The 22,843-nt window shown below is 43.7% G+C and overlaps 1 protein-coding gene across 2 annotated transcripts in view; it reads left to right on the top strand.

The window, feature by feature from the left end:
- Nucleotides 1–566: 566 nt before the first annotated feature.
- The window catches only part of OTUD4 (OTU deubiquitinase 4), a 449,310-nt gene continuing 427,033 nt past the window's right edge, over nt 567–22,843 (top strand). For both annotated transcript variants that reach the window (XM_069242606.1, XM_069242605.1), the window contains exon 1: nt 567–1,075. In XM_069242606.1, coding sequence (XP_069098707.1) covers nt 917–1,075 — 159 coding nt within the window. In that variant the 5' untranslated portion in view covers nt 567–916. The remainder of the gene's footprint in view (nt 1,076–22,843) is intronic.

Genomic DNA, 22,843 nt, shown 5'->3' with positions numbered 1-22,843 from the left:
TAAGGTATTCGTTGCAATAAAAACGTCACAACATGTGGATATGGATGTTTGATAGTCCAGTCATCTTCTTAGTCTTCGGGGGATGTGTCTTCAGTAACAAGACCCAGTTTAACTCATGCTATCCCGGCGGACATCTTGGCATACACATTTTGTGATTCTGGCTAAACTCTATCGGAGAAGTGGCGTCTCAAAATTGTGGGGCAGACAATTTCGATTCATTGGCGCAATTATATATTAACGTCGAGGGGACTATAACTTAATATTAGCCAAATGCTTCATTGTGATCTGTCTTCAAAATATAAGACTGGCACCAAGACACTGGATCCTCCAGTAAGGGAGACGTACACCAAAAAAACGCATTGTTTCTGCTTCCAGAACATGTTGGTACGAGTTAGTATTATGTTACGTCACACAACAAGCTTGCCGTAAGGGTGGGACATTTTAAAGCGAATCTTCTCCCACAATCTGGTAACAACATTAGACGGTTTAGGGCTCAGGCTGTCCCCCCTCGGCTTGCGTAGGCACTGTTTTTCTCTTTCCTCGGGACTACACTTCCCATGATGCCCGCTCCCTGTGTCTGTGAAAGTGAAAATAAACTTTCCTGTTTGTGTTTCCCAGATCAGCGCGTGTCTCCTCCCAACCTCCGGCCTCTCCTCGTTCTAGACAGCTGCGGGAAGTGCCGCGCTTCTGCTCAGAAATCCCGGTTCCTGACGGTGCTCCGGGCGATAAGGCAAGGAGTGGCTCGGGGCCGGGGTACCGGGGTACTCATGTAACTAACCACAGTGCGCAGACGGTGCGAGACCGGGAGAGCGGCGCCGTAGCAGCAGTCGCCCATGGGAGGCTGTATGTAGACCCAGAGTTGCGTGCGCCCCCGTTCGTCCAGGCGAGCGGGCAGTTTGTGAAGCCCAGGGCGCAGATGGAGGTGACCTCCGGGGCTGGCCCGGAGACCACAGGAGGGGGAAAGGAGCAGCTGACAAGGGAGGCACTGATGGATCAGTACCTGGCTTCCCAGGGGCTCTATCGGAAGAAAGTTGCCAAGGATGGCTCCTGTCTCTTCAGAGCTGTGGCCGAGCAGGTAAAAAACTGAAGAGCCTTATTTTCTCATTTATCTGTGGTTGCGATAGTATGAACTAACGTGGCTCATGGGAGGAGACTACCACCAGCCGACAAGGGTGCGCCCAGGCCAGTATAAGGAACCGTCCACCACGATCCCAAGTTGCACCTGACGTGGCCACCACAGGCGATTTCGCGATTGGTTTAATCGTGCTATGTGTGTTCCCGATCAGTAACTTTCTGACTCGTGTCTGAGATTCCCATCAGCCACGAGTGGCCATACCTCTTGCTTTTTTTTTTCCATCTGCCTTCCACGTACTGTCTGTTGCTCTCACCTTTCGTGCGCTGTACTCATATCTTCTCGTGTCTGCTCTTAAGCTGCCCTTCCTTTTTTTTTCTCCCGCTCTCGTGTACATTCCGCTTCTTGCCCACGTTAGACACTAGGATATACTCTTCTCCGTTTTTCATTAGTTCCCTTTATTTCACTTGATATCACTTAATATAGTGGCTAGTCTATTCTTTCTGAGTTTTTCCAGGCCTTGCATGCATCATAATTCCTGCCCTCCCGAATCCACTCTAGTGTACTGTGGTTCATGTCCTTCTTTAAGCCCCACAATTAAACTTAAGGTCCATTCTTTTTTGTGGCACTCTCCTGCCAGAACCTTTTGGGTGCCCTTGTGAGTAGGTGAATGAAATAGATTGTGATTTCTTTTTTGCGAGCATAATGTTAGCTTATTTAGAGGTGTCACATAAGTGTTTCTTACGTATATGTAATAATAATAATACATTAGAAGACAGTGTTTCATCCTGCCCACAACCAACATTTTAAATTCCTCGATATTCCCATGATCCTCCGAACACTAAAATTGGGAGATACAGTAGCCGGAATATTATATATTTTCCCTCTTTATTTGCAGTTTTTGTGACAAAGCTATGTATTTTTACGTTTCAGATAGGTAAATGTTGAATGTAAGCGCATAATGTTTACTTTCCCGAGGATGTGCATTTTCCATGATAGTTTGTTGTCAGTTGTATCGCCTAGATAATCATAGATTCTCACTTAGTCTGTGTGGTTGTCACCTAATTTCCATCTGAGGTTGCCTTTGCCAAAGATAATCATTTTGGTTTTTGTTACACTGACCAATAACACCATTTGCTGTAGTAAAATCATGTATCCTTGAGAGTTGGTGTTATAAGCCAGCAGGGGTAAGAGAAAAGATAACTGTCTTTGGCGTATACTAGATGCTTAATGGGATAGTTACTACGTTTAGGAGCCAAACACCTGGAAGAGAGTCTAGGTAGCCTGATAGGTCCAAGATGTAAAGGGAGAAAAAAATGAGAACTAAAACACACCTTTGTTTAACTCCTGTATATGTGTACATCTTTGACAATAGATTGTTCCTTGTTGATAGCTTCACTTGCAACAAGGCATTGCTATATTAGGCAATGATGAGATGCAACAGCGAGTAATCAATTCCCCAGTTGAATAGCTCGGCCCACAGTCGGCCTCCATCAACATTGTCAAAGGCAATGCTGCAGTCTATGTACCAAACATACAGTGTTTTCTTTTTGTTGATGTCATTGTTAGCTAATTAATGAGAGCCACATTGTTGTCAATAGTGGAGCATGCATTTCGGAAGGTGGTTAAATTTATTGGCTAAAGGCATTGGGGCGAGGCTCTTATGATGAATTTTTGTAATAAGAAGCTCGCAAACAATTTGCCCTCTGTCTCAGAGGGAGTTATAAGACAATTTTTGTGGTTATTTTTGGGCCCTTTTTTGTAGATTCATGACAATGGTATTTGACCTGTATCTAACAAATTTAAGAATAGGTTTTGTAGTAGAATACGCCAGAGGCTCAAATCGGATTTGAATACTGCTACTGGTATCCTGTTGGGGCCGGTGTTCTTGACTGCCTGCTGTTCCTTATTAGGTTGCCAACTTCTTTTTGGTAAATGTTTATTTTCTTATTGAAATAGGAACCTTCAATTATAAGGGGGTTTGCTTTTTCGGTGAAAATTCTTTCAATATACGTTTCCCATTGTTTGTTCGAAACAACAATATTGCTTCTGATTTTTGTATGTATTTGTCCCAAACCCTATCAAAGCCCAGAATTTGCTAGAGTGTTTCAAGTTTATTGCTTCTTGTAACTCCAACCATTCTTTTTTCGTTTTGGTCAGTTTTAATGCCCGGATGTTTTCTTATACTGATAGTTGCATTGTTTGGTCAGATTATTGCATGCCTCAATGTTGGGTATTTTTACCAATGTCTTAATGCTTTCCTATACTCCCGATTTACAATGACTATTCGCCTGTTGCTTTTGTTAAACAAAGAACCGAAAAGTCTGGCTGTAATACATTCAAATGCAGAAACAGATGGCAGTATCATAGGTTAATGGGCCAGACAGGGACCTTGAATACACTATGACTGAAAGCACTGCTCACATCCGTGGACCTATGGAGCACTATTAAGTGCCACTACATATACGGTGGTTCAGACACCAAGTAGGTGAAAAATATTTTGGTATGCATGGTGGGTGACTGGAATGCACCTGATAAATTTTGGATAAGTGGACTCATGGAGTGAGATTTATGTTCCTGACGAAAGCCACAGGTAAGGGTGGCATAAACATGTAGACCAGATCAAAGGAGGAAGTTAGGGCCACAGTACTGCTCTGAACATGCCTCTTTTTCTTTGCCAGAGTTTAACCATACTGCCTGGGGCATTTGTTAAGGTAATAGTTGCTACCAGGCAAATAGTTTTTAACAGAACCCCTTACAACTCCTATTTTCTTCCATATAGTCTGATATTATTCAGTGTTATCGTGTAGCTCATTGATAGCAGCATGCCCCATTCGCAGCGGAATGGGAAGGAACCCAATGATGAAGACCACCACCAAGGGGACACTCTGGTGGGTGAGGGTTCTATTAAAAAAAACATTTGTTTTCTTCATGAGAACGTGGGCTGGATAGTCCACATGATAAAGTAGGACTCTCTAATTTTTTCGTAGTTAGTGTTCAATGAGCAGAAGGAAATAAACTGGAGAGAGAAGTTCAGGAGTTATCTGGGAAAGGTTCCCAGTCATGAATCCAAGATGTTGGTAGGTCATCCGAATTGTTAGTTAACAATGCACTACTAGTTATGAATGACTGAGTGTCTAGATTTGACAATGTTAGGTTTATGCCATGATTCCATTGTAGTTTTCAATTGTTAGATAACTTTATTGTTTGTAAGTGAAGGAAGACTTTGATATTGTTAATGGTTACAGTGTAATACAGTGAGTTGTGGGTTACGGTAACTCTTTTTCTGGATATCATTTCCAAGATTTTACACCAGTCAAAATGATTGTAATGTATACATCTGTAGTCAATAATAGAAATTAATTTATCAGTTACAGATATTGATTTTACTGACCTGCCATTAGACAAACTACAATTTTATGACCTGAATGCCATGTTTGATAATAGATTAAACAAATGGTACAAATCAGTAGCTGTTTTGATTTTTGCTTTTGTTTGTCAATTTGTTGGGTAAGTGGTATATATTACACCTGATGAATCATCTAATACACTCAATAGGGGACTATAAAGTACATCACCATTAAAAACCATGTTACATTGATGATAGTTGTTGGAAAGGTCCCTTTCTGTGGGGTTTCCCCAGACTTTTTGGCTTCTCACCTCCTGTTTTTGCTGCTATGGTACTCTGGGCACTGGTGACCAGTGCTAAATTGGAAGTGCTCTCTGTCTGAATTTGTATTGGTAATTGGGTTATCCATGATTGGCATGTTTGACTTACCAGTAAGTCCCTAGTAAAGTGCACTATGTGTGCCCAGGGCCTGTAAATCAAATGCTACTAGTGGGCCTGCAGTATTGATTGTTCCACCCACACGAGTAGCTCTGTAAATGTATCTCAGACCTGCCACTGCAGTGTGTGTGTGTGTGTGCATTTTTAACTGCCAGTTCGACCTGGCAAGTGCACCAACTTGCCAGGCCCAAACCTTCCCTTTCACTACTTGTACCCTAAGATATGCCCTAGGCAGCCCAATGGGGAGGGTGGAGTGTTTTTAAAAGGTAGGACACATACTAATATGTTTTACATGTCCTGAAAGTGAAATAATGCAAACTTTGCTTTTCAATATTGCAAGGCCAATCTCTCTCCCATAGGTTAACATGGGTATTGCGTTGAAAATCTTTTAAGTGTAATTTATCATTGGGAGCAGATAGAAATATGGAGTTTGAGGTCTCTGAACTCACAATTTAAAAACATCTTTTGGTGAAGTTGTTTTTTGAATTGTAGGTTTGAAAATGCCACTCTTAGTAAGTGGGCATTTTCTTGCTTAATCATTCTGTGCCTCTGCCTGGCCATGGAATACACGTTTGGGTCAGGATGACAGTTGGGCTGTTTGTGAATTCACTCTAGACAGTCACACAAAGGGAGCTGAGGTGCGCCCTGCATATCCTGATGGGTCTTCCTGGGCTAGAGTGGTGGGAGAAGCTGACACTTGGTCCTGAATAGGGCTGTGCCTGTCCTTACACAAATCAGTCTCCAACTCCCTGGAGTGTGCCTGAGGCCAGGGCAGGAAAGACAGGGTCCTTAGCACTACAAAGACTTTCCTTTGAAGTTTGACCACTTCAAAGGCAGAAATGGGTATAAGTATTGGGCCTCTGATACCACAACTTCAGAACACTTCTGGACTGAGGACATTCTGCCAGGAAGAAGAGCTGGATGCCTTAGGAGGGTCTGCCACTCTGCCTGTTGCTTTGTTGTGCTGGCTTGCTGCTTCTGCCCTGGGAGTAAAAGGACTGGCCTTTGCTTTCTACATCCTGCTTTCCAGGGGCTTGAACTGAGCTTGCCTCCTATTAAGAAGTCTCAGGGACATAAAAGACTTTGTCTGCCAACACCTGGGCTCTCTTGCTGAGTGTCTTGACTCGCCAAGTGATGCCAAGTCCAGTTCCTAGGCTCTTGGGAGCGAGTTCTGGTGTAAACAAGAAGAAACCAAGTGCATCAACTACAGAGCAACTTTGGAATCGGTGCTGCTGTCTGACTCCACGCTGCTGCCTGCACCAGGAGCCGAGGTCCCCACTGAGTCAATGACTGCAACTGACGCTGCAGGCCTGATGCCACTGCAGCACCTCTAAAGTCCTGACACAGCATGAGTCCTGCGTGCCATGCCCCTGACACCGGGACATTCAAATCCACTGCAGTAACTGTGCCCTGTGATGTGATTCCGACACGCTAAGTTGATGCTGGATTCATCGGCCCTGCCAGATCGATAGGGACCGACACTGCATCACCTTGCCTGCAACCACAAGGAATCAACACCTCCCCTCCCATGCCTTGCAGTAAGGAACCAACGCCTCACCTGCCCAGTAACAGTAAGGAACTGGGGCATTCCCCAGCTCCAGTGACTCCTCACCTCCCAGACTTCGTGCAATGTCTTTGTTTCATTGTTTACCAAACATACTGTGCGACTCCATGACTGGCCTGTACTCCCTTGTGAGTGGTGTCAGATGGTTGGGAACAACTCAGTCAATGACGATGTGATAGCCCCAGTTGGAGCTACTGTGTTTCCAAGCACTTTATTGAGATTTAACCTTTAAATATTTGAATCTTTGCTTGTGTTTGTTGGATTTATGTTGTTTTGTTTTTGTTTTACTCAGATAAGTATTGCCTCTGAGTTAAGCCCGACTGCTTGTGCCAAGCTACGAAGGTGGTGAGCAGGGGTTATCTTAGATGTATGACTCTTACCCCGACCAGAGTGAGGGTCCCTGTTTGGACATGGTGCAAACCACTGCCAACTAGAGACTCTATTTCTAACAATAATATTAGCATATTCTTCTAAGATATGGGCAAGTTCATCCAAGATAGTATTATATCCGTGACTTGACTTCTTTATAGACGTTGGGGGATAAATGTTAACAGTCAGAACGGATTGGTCCCTTTAGTGTTTAACACCACCTCTAGTAGTTCTTTTGACACAGCCAATAAGACAAAGCCTTTTATAATTAAGTTATTATTTATTAGGGTTAGAAACCCACCACTTGGGCCTGCCCTTTTTTGTATTACCTGCTGCCCAATGGAAAGTAGAAAAAACATTTCCAAGATTCCTGTGGAGAAATCATTTGCTTGTTGTGTAAGAAAGTGGTTAGGTTTGCTCCCCTTAATTTAAATTGTTTTTTTATTCATGCAATATTCAATGACTTGTTTTGAAGCTTGCCAATTTGAGTAGGGACACTGTTTGATTCTGCTGGGACAACCACTGTGGACCCATAATTTTTATGATTGATACCTGTGGTATGTGACAAGGCTACACTTCGATCCAGATTAAAATTGTCAAGCATCATTTTTAAGTTGTCTCAATTGTTAGTAATCGAGTGGTTGCAATGCTTAAAATGTCTGTTTATCAGAAATGGAATACACAAGGAAAACCTATTTCTCACTTCACAAGTGCCTTAGTGCACTTGGATACTTTCATTTGTTTTTAATTTGTGAAAGTATGATGGCCCAAGGAGCTAGATCTACTCAACTTGCTGAATTCTAGTGGTTAACAGCGTAGTAGGCTAACTTCCTGTTCTGGTCGTTCCCATATATACATTTTACACTGAGTAGGTTGCTGGAGTCAATCTCCTTCAGTTCAGTAAACTTTAAAATATATCTTTGCAGATCACTATATCACAATTACCTTGCCTTCTAATATTATTATATATATTAGTGGTTGTCATCACTAGGTAGTTATAGTTAAGACCTAGGGCCTCAGTACGAGTTTGTCCGTCTCAGGACTGCCATGTTGACGGTGGTACCCCCAACAGGCTGGCGGAGAAGACCCCCCAAATTATGACATTGGCGGCATTCAGTACAGAACACAGCCAAAGCACCGCCACGGACGACGGTAGCCACCTGCAGGCTGGCGGAGACCGTGTTTACGCCGTGCAGATTACGAGGTTACACCCAGCCAAGGTTTCTGCAGCGCTCGTACCACCACGGAAATCCAGACGGAAACCAACTGCATAAAAGGAGACACTCGCCTTTCGGAAGCCATACTCGTCCGGAGCTGCAGTGGAACCTGCACTAGACATCTTCCTGCGGCTCCTGCTCGCCCAACGACTCCAGAATCTGCGACGCCGAAGAAAGCAACCATAAGTACACGCGCTTACCTCGTACTGTTGTAGATTGTCTATTTTGTGCACCCACACAACATACATTTGGGAAGGGTGGCGAGGGCGGCACACACGTAACAGCACATGAACGCGCACACTCACATACAGCCACATACACACTTGCATATTCACAACTACCACGCTACGGCCAACACACACAGGTACGCACAAAAACTCTGCACAGGCTCACACAGTACACCACAACATATCACAACCACAACACAACCCCACCATCTCCAATCTCTTGGCAGGGACCCATAGGGGACACTACCCAGGGACACATCACACATACATCACAATATAACACCAAGAGGCAAAAAATACACAACCATACTACTTACCGATCGACTTATACAGAACATTGTATCTAACATACCATGCACAAAACAAACACACAGTCAAAGCACACAACACACCAAAAAACACATCTCAACACAAACAACACTCAATCCCAACACTACACAACATCTTGGACACACAATTGTCCATCACACAACACACACCCTACCACTTTCAGACAAAAGCACTGCACACAACCTCAAATACTGGCTAAACAACACAGGTGGCCGAAGCAGCAACACACACACACACACACAACTAATGTCAGCCAGGAACATCTCCATACTAGGAAGAGAAATGCATGACAAAGATTTAAGCAGGAAACCAACAACAGGTTGGCTCAAATTATTATTAAATCCAGTAAATTGGAAAAACTATAGGCCACTTCATAAATAACAGTGCCAATGCACACAATGCACATATGTGTGCCCCGAACTTGACTCATGACTGCCATGTAACCTCCACGAGTAGGTACATCTATGGGGCAGGCAGGCACCTCAGGGGTTATCGGGGAAGAGGGGTGGCGGCGGGGGATTTGGGTTTAGGTTTTGGTGGGTGGCCTTTGGGGTCTGGATTGGGAGGGAGTTCTTGGCTTAATCTTAGGTTTAGGGGAGGGTTGGATTTCCTTAGGAGGGGTAGACATCTTGGCAGGGAGAGGGGAATGGGTACTTGCAGGTGGGGCAGCGAAGGTCTTGGCGGTGGTAGGGCCAGACTTTGGGATGGACACAGAATGTCTAGGGGTATCACCGGGTGGGAGAGGAGCAGGGAAAAACGCACACTCCAAAAGGAAACCTTTTTTAGACACATGGGGACCGCCATAGCAAAAGGGTGTGGTTGTGGAGGGAGAGGGAATGTTCGTTAGAGGTGTTGTTGTGGATGTAATGGGCTCATGTCCAGTACATGAGGTCAGGCAGCTGCTATTTTGATGTAGTTGTATATATGGAAAAGTATGGGAATCTGCATCATTAATGATTCCCTATATTGTGTGAAATATTAGTGAGTGCTGCCTTTATGTTTAGTAGTCTAATTGTGCATGCAAGTAGTAAAAGCTGTGTGACAGAGAGAATGGTGGAAATGTAAATGTACATCTATTCTCAACAACCTATGTGCGTCGGTAATGTAGCATAGGTGAAACAAATATGTTTCACACGTACACTAAGTTGGACTCTCAAGCACTGACAGTCACAGATAAGTATGCATGTATAGTACATTAGAGGATTGAGGGAATGTGAACCAAAGGGGAGTGTCATAGGATGCATACCAAGATGCTCTACTTCAGATGTCATATGTTGTCTTTGACATCAACAGCAGATCTGTCTGACTTGCATATGAACATATTCATTATGTGTACATTTTAAAGTGTCACCTACAAACTATTTGTTTTTCCACGCAGTTACTCTGGCATGAGGAGAGGGGGGCAACCTCCAGTGTACCACCCACTAGTAGACCTGCACACCATGAAGGACAGACCTATTATACAGATCTATTGCCTGAATAGGCAGACAATCATAGACCTTTGTGATCAGTTGGAGCCATATCTGATGCCTGCCATTCGCAATCCCGATAGCATACCTCCCATCATTCAAGTCATGTCAGTGCTACACTTCCTTTTAGAATAGAGTGGCCCTAACTGCAGGGATGTCTCAGCCCATGTTCAGGTTCGTTTTGAAGGATGTACTGAGTGCATTGTTGAAATACCCTGACAGCTACTTCCGGTTTCCCAAGCATGCAGATTTGGCTCATGTGAAGCCAGAGTTTTATGCTATGGGACACATTCCACATGTAGGTGGAGCCACAGATGGCACCCATGTTGCCTTGGTTCCCCCAGTGCTAATGAACCGGCATACAGGAAACACTGCCACTCCATCAGCATCCAAGTGGTGTGTTTGGCAAACCAGTACATTTAACAAGTCTATGCGAATTATCCAGGATCATTTCGTGATTCCTTCATCATGCGCAACAGCAATATTCCACTGCTGATGACAAAACTACACTGAGAGAGATTGGCTGGTTGGTAAGTCCCATTTGAGGTGTGCTTGCTAAGTTTATCTCTTGCTATCACAAACCTGCATGTCCCTGATGTTTGTTTTGTTATACCTATTCCTCACAGGGTACTCAGGCTATCCAAACCGTCCTTGGTTGTTGACACCAGTGAGGTGCCCAACCACGCCAGAGTGAGTCCGCTACAATGAGACCCACGGAAGGACAAGGTGTGTTGTTGAGCGGACTTTTGGGCTCCTGAAGGCACGATTTTGCTGCCTGGAAATATTTGGAGGAGGCACCCTCTACTCACCCAGCAAGGTATGTCAAATAATTGTTGCCTGCTGCATGCTTCACACCCTTGCCCTGGGACGTCAGATACCATTCATACCAGATGAAGGGGAGGCAGCAGAACTTGTGGGTAGAAATGCAGATTTGCCAAGTGATGATGAGCCAGAAGAAGTGGAAGCTGGAGACTCCATGGTAGACCTCATCAATCGGTATTTCAACTGACTCAAGGTATGTGATGTTTTCTTAATGGTTTTGTATCCTAGAATTGATGGCTGGTATGTCGCCTCATATTTACCATCATCCATGAGGTCTTAGGTTGCTCTAATGCCAATGAATCAGTTGCGAATGCAGTTTGTAATTTGGTATTCTGTACAGAACATAGTGGTATACAGTGTCCTGAATTGTTACTGCACATGGAAAGTCACACTTGTGAAAATGATTTGTCAGAATTGATGTATGTTTACAGCTATATCCTATCCATCATCTCTGTCAATCACGGATTTGCTAAGGTTCTGTTTTGCTCTTCATCATTGACAAGACTTAGACAGTGTCAGAGGCAGGTAGGAATTGCAGGCAGACATGATAAGTGGACAAGGATGAAACCATGAGTATGTGGAGTGTAACTAATATGGACTGACTGTCAGGACTCTGGGGTGGAAGTGTGTTTTCCTGTCAAGAAGACCTTTTTGGTACTGGACGTGGTCAAATGGTGTCACCTGGTTGTCCATATGTGTCTGGCACATGTGAAAATGTTTAACCAGAGCCTCTATCATCATGAAGGTTTCTGTTGTATGTGACCTACCTGTAACATAGCTGTCAGTGTGTTCCTACTTTGCAGACCAATATGCATCTATCTGTAGACTGACATAGGTGAGTGGCAAGCCTACAGGTAGGTGATCAATGTAAGTGAAGGGTCCCTGGACTGGGGGTGATCAGTACTGAGCTCTTTCTGTATCATGAGGTATGATTATTAGGAAGCTATGGTATGGGTATGTGGTAGGGCTTTACATAGTGTTACACATGACTAATCTGTATGCCTCCTGGCTTGTAGGAAAACTGACATGTCCCTAACTTCTCTATCCTGTGGGTTAGTAGTGTATGATACCTAAGGTGACAATCATAAGTCACTAGCAGTACTATTCCATCTGCTATTTGCTGATCTAACAATAAATGTGTGGAGATGTAGAATACAGCTGTATTGGCTTCTGTCTGTGTTATTTACAGTCCCAATGTAATAAGTCTCCTGGTGATAGAATACATGTGTGATGTCCATAACAAAGGTTGTACAATACAGAGGGACATATTGATACTATAGTTTGCATAGATGACAGTTGTACATGGTTGATGAATGACACTTACACAGGACCTGTGTTAAAGTGTTATTTACTGGGGAGGGCACAACTATGTGTGAATAGTAACCAAAAAAACACAAAGTAAACAGCGAAGGGTTCATTCATGGAATTCATCAGGGAAGCTGCTACACCATTTGGAAACACAAGCCCAGTGTCCTTGCACCATAGGAAAATGGAGTTAGATATCAGTCAACAGAGTGCATATGTGGCACACATGGGGAGCCAGTCAAGAGAGGTTCACTTCCAGGCAGTTGGTTTGATCTAGCATCTGCTTATCCTGAATGTCTGGGTGGGCGTCCATGTTTGTGGGGGGGTTCCTCTGCTGCAGAGGATGGGGTGTCTGAGGCATGTCCTTCATCTGGCAGTGCCTCCATTCCACTAGCAGCAGCAGATGGTGAAAGGTCTGAAGAGTCATTATTAGTGGAAGAGGCCTTATGTTGTGTGCCAGACCTACACGGGGTAGTACAATGTCTTTCAGCACCCCAGCAATGTAAGCCAGGATGGCATTTTGTGCTTGCCCCAGCTACATGACTTCCTGGTCCCTCTGCAGCTGTTGATACAACAGGGCTGGGAGGACTCTCTGTGGACAGGGTGAGGCTGACAGTTGTTGATTAACCAGGTGTCCGTAATAGGCCAGCTATGTCCTCAGTGTCCACGCATCCAGGGGTGTTGTCCTCACTGGGGCCTTTATCCAGAGGGCTAGTCACAGTCTCTGGTATGCAGAGTTGCAATAAGTGATACAACAAGTGATGTTTCATTTAGAGTATTAGTGATGTTGTGTGAGATGTAAACAGTGCCTTAACATGATCCCCATAAATGACCATGACCGCTGCAGCAAAATCTTATTTAGTACAAAATGAGACTTTGTAGTTTCAGTACCATACACCATGCTTAAATATGTTAAACTATGTTGGTAGTCATTAGACTGCATTATGATGTCTGACTATTGACATGGGCGTTCACCTTTGTTGCCTAGTGAACTGTCTGGCATAATAAATGGCACTGAAAAACTGGCCACTGCCCAATAGTGTCAGAGTAGGGACACAGTAGAGGAGTAAGCAATAGACATTGACCTCTATCTGGATGTACTGCATGAGCATCCACTTTGGCATCTGGATTTCCAGCCCAGGTGAATATATTTCAGTCTTGGGTATATTTGTTCTAAGGGCAGTTTGATGGGGTACTCGGCTGTAGTTATGTTTTGCTTATAATAATAGTGGGAGTGGTCCTTTGCATTGCTGTCATTGCCATAAACTGTTTCACAGTTGGACATTCATGATGGGTTAGATTGGTAGTTAGTTTCACATGGATGACAACTCACTTTTGGTGCACTGTTCCGGTTTCATAATGATGGGAAATTGCCTTCTGGGAGGTCTAGTGCTATTAGTTCCTAGTCTCTCTCATGCCATTCCAAAGGGCTGTGGTGCCAGATGAACTTAGATTTAGGACATTTGGACAGAGGGGTGGTGGGTGGTTTGTTAATTGAGGTGGGGTAAGGTGGGGAGGGAGCATGCAGGACAAAACAGTTGGGTGACATGAATGTTGTAGGGACTTGCCAGACTCCACTCCCCGAGGTATTCCTGTCAGACCCCCAGGGTGCAGTATGTCCAAGACCACCTCCTCCCAAGATGTGAAAGTAGGGGAGGAGGTGGGGGCCAACTGCCTGTCTTCAGTACCGCCAGCTGGTGCCTGGATGCACCTTCCCCCGGAGCTTGTTCCAGCTCTTCCTGATGTCCTCCTTGTGCATGGATAGGTGCCTACAGCATTGATCCTGTCGACTATTCTTTGCCACAACTCCATTACATTGTCCTGGCTATTGATGTTTGCTGGACCTGTGCTCCGAACAGGTGTGGCTCTACCCTGACAATTTCAACCACCATGACCCTCAACTCATCATCAGTGAAACATGGGTGTTTTTGTGGGCACATGGTAGTGGTGGTAAAGGTGGTGAGGTAGTGTTAAAGGAAAAAGGATGGAAAAAAAAGTGACGAGGTGTAGGTGATGTGAGTGGGTGATGGTCGTTGTGTATTGTTTGTGATTGTAAATTGTGTGTTGTGTACATTGTGTAGGTGTGGGTTGTATGCAGGGTGAAATTTGTATGGGTGTCAAAAGTATTTATCGATAAATCTGTGATAGTTGGTCCTCCTCTGTGGCTGTGAGTGGTGTTCTGTTTGCAAAGGATTGTGTATTGTTGTAGGGGTGTGATATATATTGCCTCGTGTAGAGGTGTCGAGTGTGTGGATGTGTGTCAGTATTCAAATTATCCAATATGGTGTTGTGTTCAGTGTGATGTTAGTAGAGACCGCCACGGTTTGCACCGCCAGTGGTTTTCCGCCTTGGAAGTACCACTGTTGTGATATGTGGATCGTAATCTGATGGGAGTGTTTTGTCTTCCAGTGTCCTGGCGGTTTAAAAAAATTGGCTGTTATTTGGCGGACTTTACTGTGTAACTCTTAATAAGGTGATCGGATTACTTCCAACATGACGGTCTTTTGGCAGCCACCACTGTGGCGGTCTTCCCAAAAGACCACCAAGCTCGTAATGACCATCCTAGTTTTTATAGAAAAAGCATTTTTTTGTTTTGTTAATAACTTTAGCGCCTTTTAATAAATCTTCACAACATTTTCCAAGAAAATACAACACTCAGTTCAGCGTCTGTCTGGAAAGTGTCCGGGTGATCCGTCAAGCGGAGGCCGAGGAAAAAGGCAGGGTCCCAAAACACTTATTCCCCCCATTCATTTTTCCATAGGGATTTTGAACAGCACTAACACTTGAACCACTGGACGGAATTACACCAAATTTGGCAGAATGGTAGCTCTTGGTCGAGAAAGCGACCTTTTCTTTTTGTTTGATTTTTTTTTTGGGGGAGAAATTAAAGAAAATCCAAATTTCTATCTATGATGAAGGATTAGCGATCCCTCCCCATCTTGTGCTGATTTCTAATTGGCTGCCAACACTTCAACAAGGAAATGTTGGCAGCCATGTTGAGCCCCACTCCCCCAGGGACTGCCACCTCCCCAGGGCTATAATAAAAGAGGGAAGGGATCACCATCTCCCTGGGACTATGTTCGTTGGAAGGGGGGCCCCCCTCAAGGAACTACTGATGGCCCTGGGGACTCCACCCCCGGGACATAGCTGTTTGCTTTTGCTTGGTGGGAGTTGCAAGCTCCCACCAAGCAAAAGCAAACAACGTCCAGTTTCTTAGCAAGAGAGAGCTGTGAAATAGCTCTCACTTGCAGAAAGCAGAGTTTTCATCTGTCTTCCCTGCATGCAAATATGCATGCAGGGAAGACAGATGAAAACATTGCTCCCACAAGCAGGGAGCTGTTATTGAAAAGCAGCTGCCTGCTTGTGGGAACAATGCCGGCTCCCACAGAATGTTAGAGAGCTAGCTAGGACCGCGGGGGCCTTGAGGCTTAACGTGCGGTCCTCTCACACTCTCTCTCTCTCTTCCATCCCATAATGGGATGGAAGAGAGAGAGAGAGTGATAGTCATTGCAGTGGTCTTTTCATGCAATGACTTTCAGCATAAGCAAGGGTCACCCGTGGCGTAATGGTTAAGGTCACAGACCCTTACACTAAAAGTTGAGGGTTCTAGTCCAGGTGTGTCTGTGGTCATTTCCCTAATTACTTTATTTTGAACTTAAAAAATGTAAGACTTATACTGAAAGGTGATCTCACTCTTTTTAATTGACAAATATATTTTTCTTTTCAATTTGTCCAGAAATATTTTATTCTAAGTATATCATTCACCAAAGCCTAAAAAAATGTCTATCTTACTCCCTCTCACTCATTCTTTCTCTCTCTCAATTTCTCTTTTTCAATTTTTCTCACACTCAGATCCTTATGCACCCACTCGTGGACCCACTCAGACTCTCACACACCCAGTTACAGACCCACTGAAACCCTCACGCTCTCACTCACAAACGCACAGAGACTGACGCACCCACTAAGGCCCTGATACACCCACTCTGACACCCTGACATACACTGTCAGCACCACTCTCACCCCCAGATAGGCCCTCTCACATCTATTCTCACACCTAGAGAGACAGGCCACAGCCAAAGGGCCATGTGCAGCATGGGTTTGGATGGTTAGGGAGGTTGGCCCCAGGGTCCAACCGTAGGCCAGGCACTGCGGGCAACCACTGCTGTGCACGGCCAACTGCTGTGCACAGAGGTGATTGGATTAACGTAGACTAATGAGCATTTCTTTACGTTAAAAAAAACATAGACATTTACTGAAAAAAACACTGGTTACAGGGACGTTATAGTTAGGAAATAGAATTAAAAAAGCAACCCAGAAATTAATTTATAAAAACAAAGGTTACAGAGACGTTATAGTTGGGCTCACATCTTAAACGTACCAAACAAGAGAAATTAACCTGTTATAGTTAGAGCTACCTCAATTAACTATAACTCGTGCCCTAAGGTAACTATAACTAGCACCCTCACCATGCACTGCTAATTAGCCCACAAATTACGGCACTCATGACACCTTTGATAATGTAATTGATAATATCAATGTAATATGTGCAGTAAAATATTTGACAAAAAAACTGTGGGTCGTGCGCTGTACAAGGTTGGGTGGTTTTGGGGATTAGCCATAGTGAGATCTTAAGTTCTTAATCAAGCACTGTTACTGAGAAAAATAATTTCTACCAAGTCCTGTTTTCCAAGCCCAGTTCACAATTTTCATTCATCATTCTCCAGATGAAAGATCACAACCTTCGATAGTTAATTTTGCTTTATAGTCGTAGGACTGCTCTCTACTTTCTGCACAACTATACAGTTCTCCACAGTGTAATGGCAGATATAATGGGAGAAAGTTTCTTAAGATCCGCATCTTGAGTACGATCAGAAAGTCCAAAACTTGATAATTTTGTATGAGATGTTAAATCCTATAGAATTGCTAAAAGTGCCTTGTAACCAGTAGATGAGTTGGTTTGCCACATATTGTTGATTGTACAAGAGCAGCCCTGCTCTTGACTGGCCATGTCTACCAGAATGGAATTGGCCTCCTTGTACGTTTTCACAGAGCAAGTTTATTACTCTTGGAGAACTTTGGGTGAAAAGGGAACTTCCATTGGTGTGTAATATTCTCTTGTCTGGAAAAATTCTGGGGCTCCTCCTGTTGCCCTTCTAGTTGTCAGGGTAGTTTATAAAGCATCTTGGATTAGGGTTATCCTTTCTTCTTTGTGTTGGCTGTCGACCAGTTTTCTGGCTGCTGCAATGATACCCTGTCTAATCCGGTAGAAATTTACTCTTGTCAGCGCATTTGTAGTTAGTTTCTTCTTGATGTGATAGTCTGTCGATTCTGTGGCGGGAAACGTCTCTGTTCTGAGACTCCAGAAGGATGTGCTTGAAAAGGACCTGTAGATAAATTTAGCAGGCCTTGAGAAATCTAATTGCCCACTCGCTATGGCAAGTCAGATTTTATACAGGCAACCTATTTTTAGGACAGCTCCCACCAAGCAAGGTAAGGATAAATGGGTGTACAGCCTGCTGTGATTTGTACAGCAATGCTTAGTAATAACATGTGCAAACTTAACTTATTTATGTTGCCCAAGGATGCTGCAAGAAACACCAGAAGATATGGGGGAAATGGTGGGCATACCGCGGACTGTGCACTACGACCATGGGCTTCTAAGGGGGTGGGATGCGTTAGGAGTGGGTGAGTACAAATACAACTACTGGGACCCCCTTGCACAGGGCGACACTTCGATATTGGGACCAGCTTCTTATTGGCAAGTAGGGCTATTAAAGGCTAGGACTCAGGGCGTCTCAGCAAAGGCGGAGAGGACAAGGGCAGCTGCCTGTTTGAGCCTGGTCGGGAATGGTAGGGACTAGGGCCAGAAATGCTGCCCAATTCTCAATGGACCAGGAATGGTTCCAGCCCCTTCACATCCCTCAACATGCAAACACATTTTCTACAAAGACATCCAACTCATGCATCACTAACTGACCACAGACAGATTGCATTGTCCCATCACCCAACACAATACCCTTTATACAACACATATACACATATCGCCGACAACTACAACAGTCAAACACCTGCATTCTCACAGCAAACACTACTCTGTCCACTCCCACTAACACAACCTGCCATCGCCCATACAATACAAAACTACAGTATACATTTCTCTCAGTCTCAGCCTTCCATATACACACACTCTGCTCATACTAACCAACAACACTATCCGCTGTTTGCTCCACACAGACCAACTGTCATCATAACAATGCCCAAACCCTGCCTTCAAACACACCATCTACAAACACTCTTCCCCTCTCTTCACAAATTACACACTACCATACAATCCCCACATTTCACTCCGCCACACATATTACCTCTTCCAGTCATGGCAACTAACACTAACTCCCCTGACACACATCCATCACTTCTTACACACCTCGTACATTCATCTCCAAAACACATCAACACCCCATCTGACACTCAATTTCCACCCACCAGCACTAACTCACATACAAATCCCTCACCAAAAACAACTACACTAATATCCCCTCACACTATTTCACAAAAACAATACAAACCACAAACATCAGCACATCAAAGCAACACAAACTTACATTACACTTATCGTCATACCCACTCCCACCCTCAGGACTACACAAAGAATACAAATTCCATCCTATCTCCATCCCTACTTTCTCACTCTTCACAAACACCTACCACAAGCACCCCAACCCAGCAACTTTCATTCACTCGCCTCTCCTTCATTGCACAATTTAGAGCCTTACATCATGATCCACATGCTCCTCCACCACCCCTAACCCATACTCTATCCACACTAAACAAACGCAAAAAAAACCAATAACATGCCACTCATAGCAACCTCGCATCCCCTTGTCTATTACATAATAAGACTACCCTACAAAAAACAGTACACTCTTCATGGCTCTCTCAGCCACCAAGTCCAACACCCACACACGCAGACCCAACAAAATGCCTCCTTAACCTGCTGGAAGAGGAACACTATATTGAAAAGCAAGACTATTGTGAGCCTCAAACAGTTATCACAACTAGCAACACTCCTGCTTCAAGCTCACATTATACTACTTACCCTTCTCCTAAACAAAACAACACTACCACCAACACACCTTTTCTAAACTGCCATCTCATAAATGCTCGATCACTCTCAAAAAACAAGCACCACATCTACGACCTGCTCACAGACACACAACCTGACTTACTATTCATAACTGAATCCTGGTTGGGAGATGACATGGCCCCAGTGTTGCACGAAGCCGTTCCTCCAGGCTATCAAACCATCACACAAAACCGTATAGGCAAGAGAGGAGGTGGACTAGCTATTATATTCAAACAGGCATTGAACCTCAGTAAAACAGACAACATCTCCATACAAGGTTGTGAAGCCCTTCTTACCAGATGCCACCATATTCCAACTTCCTCCTGTAACTCTCTCCTCCTTTACAGACCTCCACCTAACAACTCCACATTCCCAGATGCTTTTCTAGACACAGTCTCAAACCTTATTACACTATACTCCAACCTATGCATTCTTGGGGATCTAAACATTTGGTTTGACAAACCCAATAAGCCCCATCCAGAAGCTATCACCACTGGCCTAGTCGCATTGAACCTACATCAGATTGTACACAATCCCAGACACATCGCTGGACACATCCTAGATGTTATTTTTGCTAAGCCTGAACTAGTTACTATTCATAGCATAATGCCAATCACTTGGTCAGACCACCATTTGATAACTTTCTGACATACAACTCCACAAATCAACACACCTCACAACTACTTCCATGCATACTCCTATCGACCATGGAGCAAACTCAATTTGGATGACTTAGAAACACAACTAACAGCCAACACAGATCTAGATACAATGAATTCTGTGCCAAAACTTTGAGTGGCTACAGGAAGCTTTTGATATCCTAATGCCAGTCAGAACAACTAAACTCGACAAAAGAAAACCAACACCTTGGAGAAACACAGAACTTAAAAAGATAAAGCAACAAATCAGAAAGTTGCAGCGGACCTGGCTCAAAACAAACAACAGTCAAGACAAACTGCAGCTACACAAACTTAACAGAATATAGAAATCCTCAATCAAAAAAGCTAAAAAAAAAAAAAAAAAAAAAAGGTACTACTCAGACAGAATTCAAAATGCTCAATTTACAACCAAGGAATTTTATAAAATTCTCAATTAATTTCGAAAACCTACATGCATGGAAGGAAGTCATCCCACTACTCAAGATTTCACAAACAAATTGGCAACTCGCTACACAACCAAGGCAGACACATTGGACTCTTATTTAAAACAGAAGAAAAACATCAGCACCAACCCCTTTCCTAAAGTACCCTCAAAGAATAAACCAACCCAACCTCTACAGTCCTTCAAACAAATATCCCAGGGGGAATTTATGGATTTGGTCAAAGCAAGCAGACCTTCCAGTTGCCCTTCTGACCCTTGCCCACCACAAATCTTCAAGAACATTCTTCTATCTACTTCTGCTGCCACACCTGTAAGAAGAATCATCAACAACTCTTTAACTTCAGGAACTTTTCCTGTAGGCCTGAAAAAGGCATACATATGACCGTTATTAAAGAAAACAAACCTAGACCCGCAAGACCCCAACAACTACAGACCAATCACAAATGGACCTTTCCTGGGCAAATTGATAGAAAGAGCAGCATTCGCCCAGATGTCACAATTCATTGAAGACAATTCTATACTTTCAGACTTCAAACTGGATTCCGCCCAGGAAGAAGCGCTGAATCGGCACTCATAGCAATCTGGGATGATCTTAAAAACACAGTCGACCGAAATGGAGTTGCTGCACTACTTCTCTTGGACCTCTCAGCTGCCTTTGATACGGTTGACCATGACACACTAATTCAAAGACTCCACAAAGCCGGCATACAAGGGATTGCTCTCGACTGGATTAATTCCTATCTTCAAAAAAGATCTAATATCATCCACTCGCCCCCCTTCTCGTCCGAACCCTACCTCACAAAAGCAGGGGTCCCCCAAGGATCAATCACCTCACCTTTTGCTTTTCAACATCTACATGATATCTTTACCAGAACTGATCAATGATTTCCATCTCACATGCTACAACTATGGAGATGACACACAAATACTACTTAAATTAGAATGCCCCAAAAACATTGAAAACTCACGAATCTTCAGTTGCCTCAGAGCCGTTGATCAGTGGATGACCTGGAGCCATCTCAAACTAAATACCTCCAAAACAGAAATACTCGTATGTGGTGACTGGAAAAATTATGACCCTCTGTGCGTCTGGCCTGACTATCTCGGACCACCTCCTCAATTATCCAAGGAAGTTAAAAACCTAGGAATCACCATGGATTCCAAGTTAACTATGAATGCCCAAGTGGACAAATTAGCACGAACAAGCTTCATCACCTTGGTGACTTTACGACGCATCTTCCCCCACCTCAGATTTCCACACCAGGTGCAAGCTACTATCTCGCTTGTCCTATCCAAACTGGATTATGCCAATGGCCTCTACCATGGATCATCTCTATCTATTCTGAAAAAACTACAACGTATCCAGAATTCCGCAGCCAGGCTACTATTACATGTAAAGCCGCAAGCCCACATCTCACCTGCCTTGAGAGCACTACACTGGTTACCCGTTGCCAGAAGATGCACTTTCAAGCTGCTTTGTATCACCCACAAAGCTATACATGGAACAGGACCGCTTTTTATCAGAAACAAAATAACCAAATACATCCAACGAAGAAACCTCCGCTCAAGATTGGCACCCCACCTTAGAACACCACCATACAAGAAAAAGACTATAGGTGGTACATCCTTCTCTGTTCAAGCAGCCAAACTATGGAATTCATTTCCCCCAACTATAAGAGCCACAGATAACTTTCTTGTCTTCAGAAAACTACTCAAGAGTTGTCTCTTTCCTTCATAACCAACATATTCAAACAACTATGGACTGCATATGCCTATGTTGATAAATATTGTTTTCTGATTATGTGTATATTTCTAGTTATGTATAGTTCTTTAGAAAATATGTATCGCTACTATTTCATAACAATAAAATACACACGCACTCTTTAAACCTGTTTGACTAAGTATATTTTACCCATGGTTCTAATTATGTATTGTATTTTCATATGTGTGTGTATTCATGTGTGTGTGTATATATATATATATATATATATATATATATATATGTGAATATGTTGTTTCTGTGCTTGGCATGTTTGTGGGTCATTGCATGGCTCCTGAGTGGGTTGTTATACTAGATATCTATGAATTCCTGCTCTCATCTTATCACGCTTATCTACCCATCATCATATGTCATGTCTCTATCAAATTATCCTCCATTCTCACTCTGACTCATCCCAAATCCTTTCTACTACTTTCATCTCCTAAATAACTCTGCCTAAGCTCTTCCCTCCGCTTCCACATCTAACTCACCAAACCTCACTCTACTACCGTGACCTCCAACACAACCCTACTAAATTATCCCGCATTTATCTCACCCTGCTACTATGCTCTCCCTAACCCTGCCACATACTCTTCTCTCCTCCATCCCCCTTTACTTATCCCAAGCCTTTGGGTTGAGTAAATGAAGGATATTCTCCCATTTAACACTGCTGGACTTCTTTCCTCCTCCACCCCTCC

This window comes from Pleurodeles waltl, chromosome 1_2 (genome assembly GCF_031143425.1).
Source record: "Pleurodeles waltl isolate 20211129_DDA chromosome 1_2, aPleWal1.hap1.20221129, whole genome shotgun sequence".
Taxonomy (NCBI): Eukaryota; Metazoa; Chordata; class Amphibia; order Caudata; family Salamandridae; genus Pleurodeles; species Pleurodeles waltl.
Note: the sequence above shows the minus strand (reverse complement) of the source record. Positions and strands in the feature narration are given on the sequence as shown.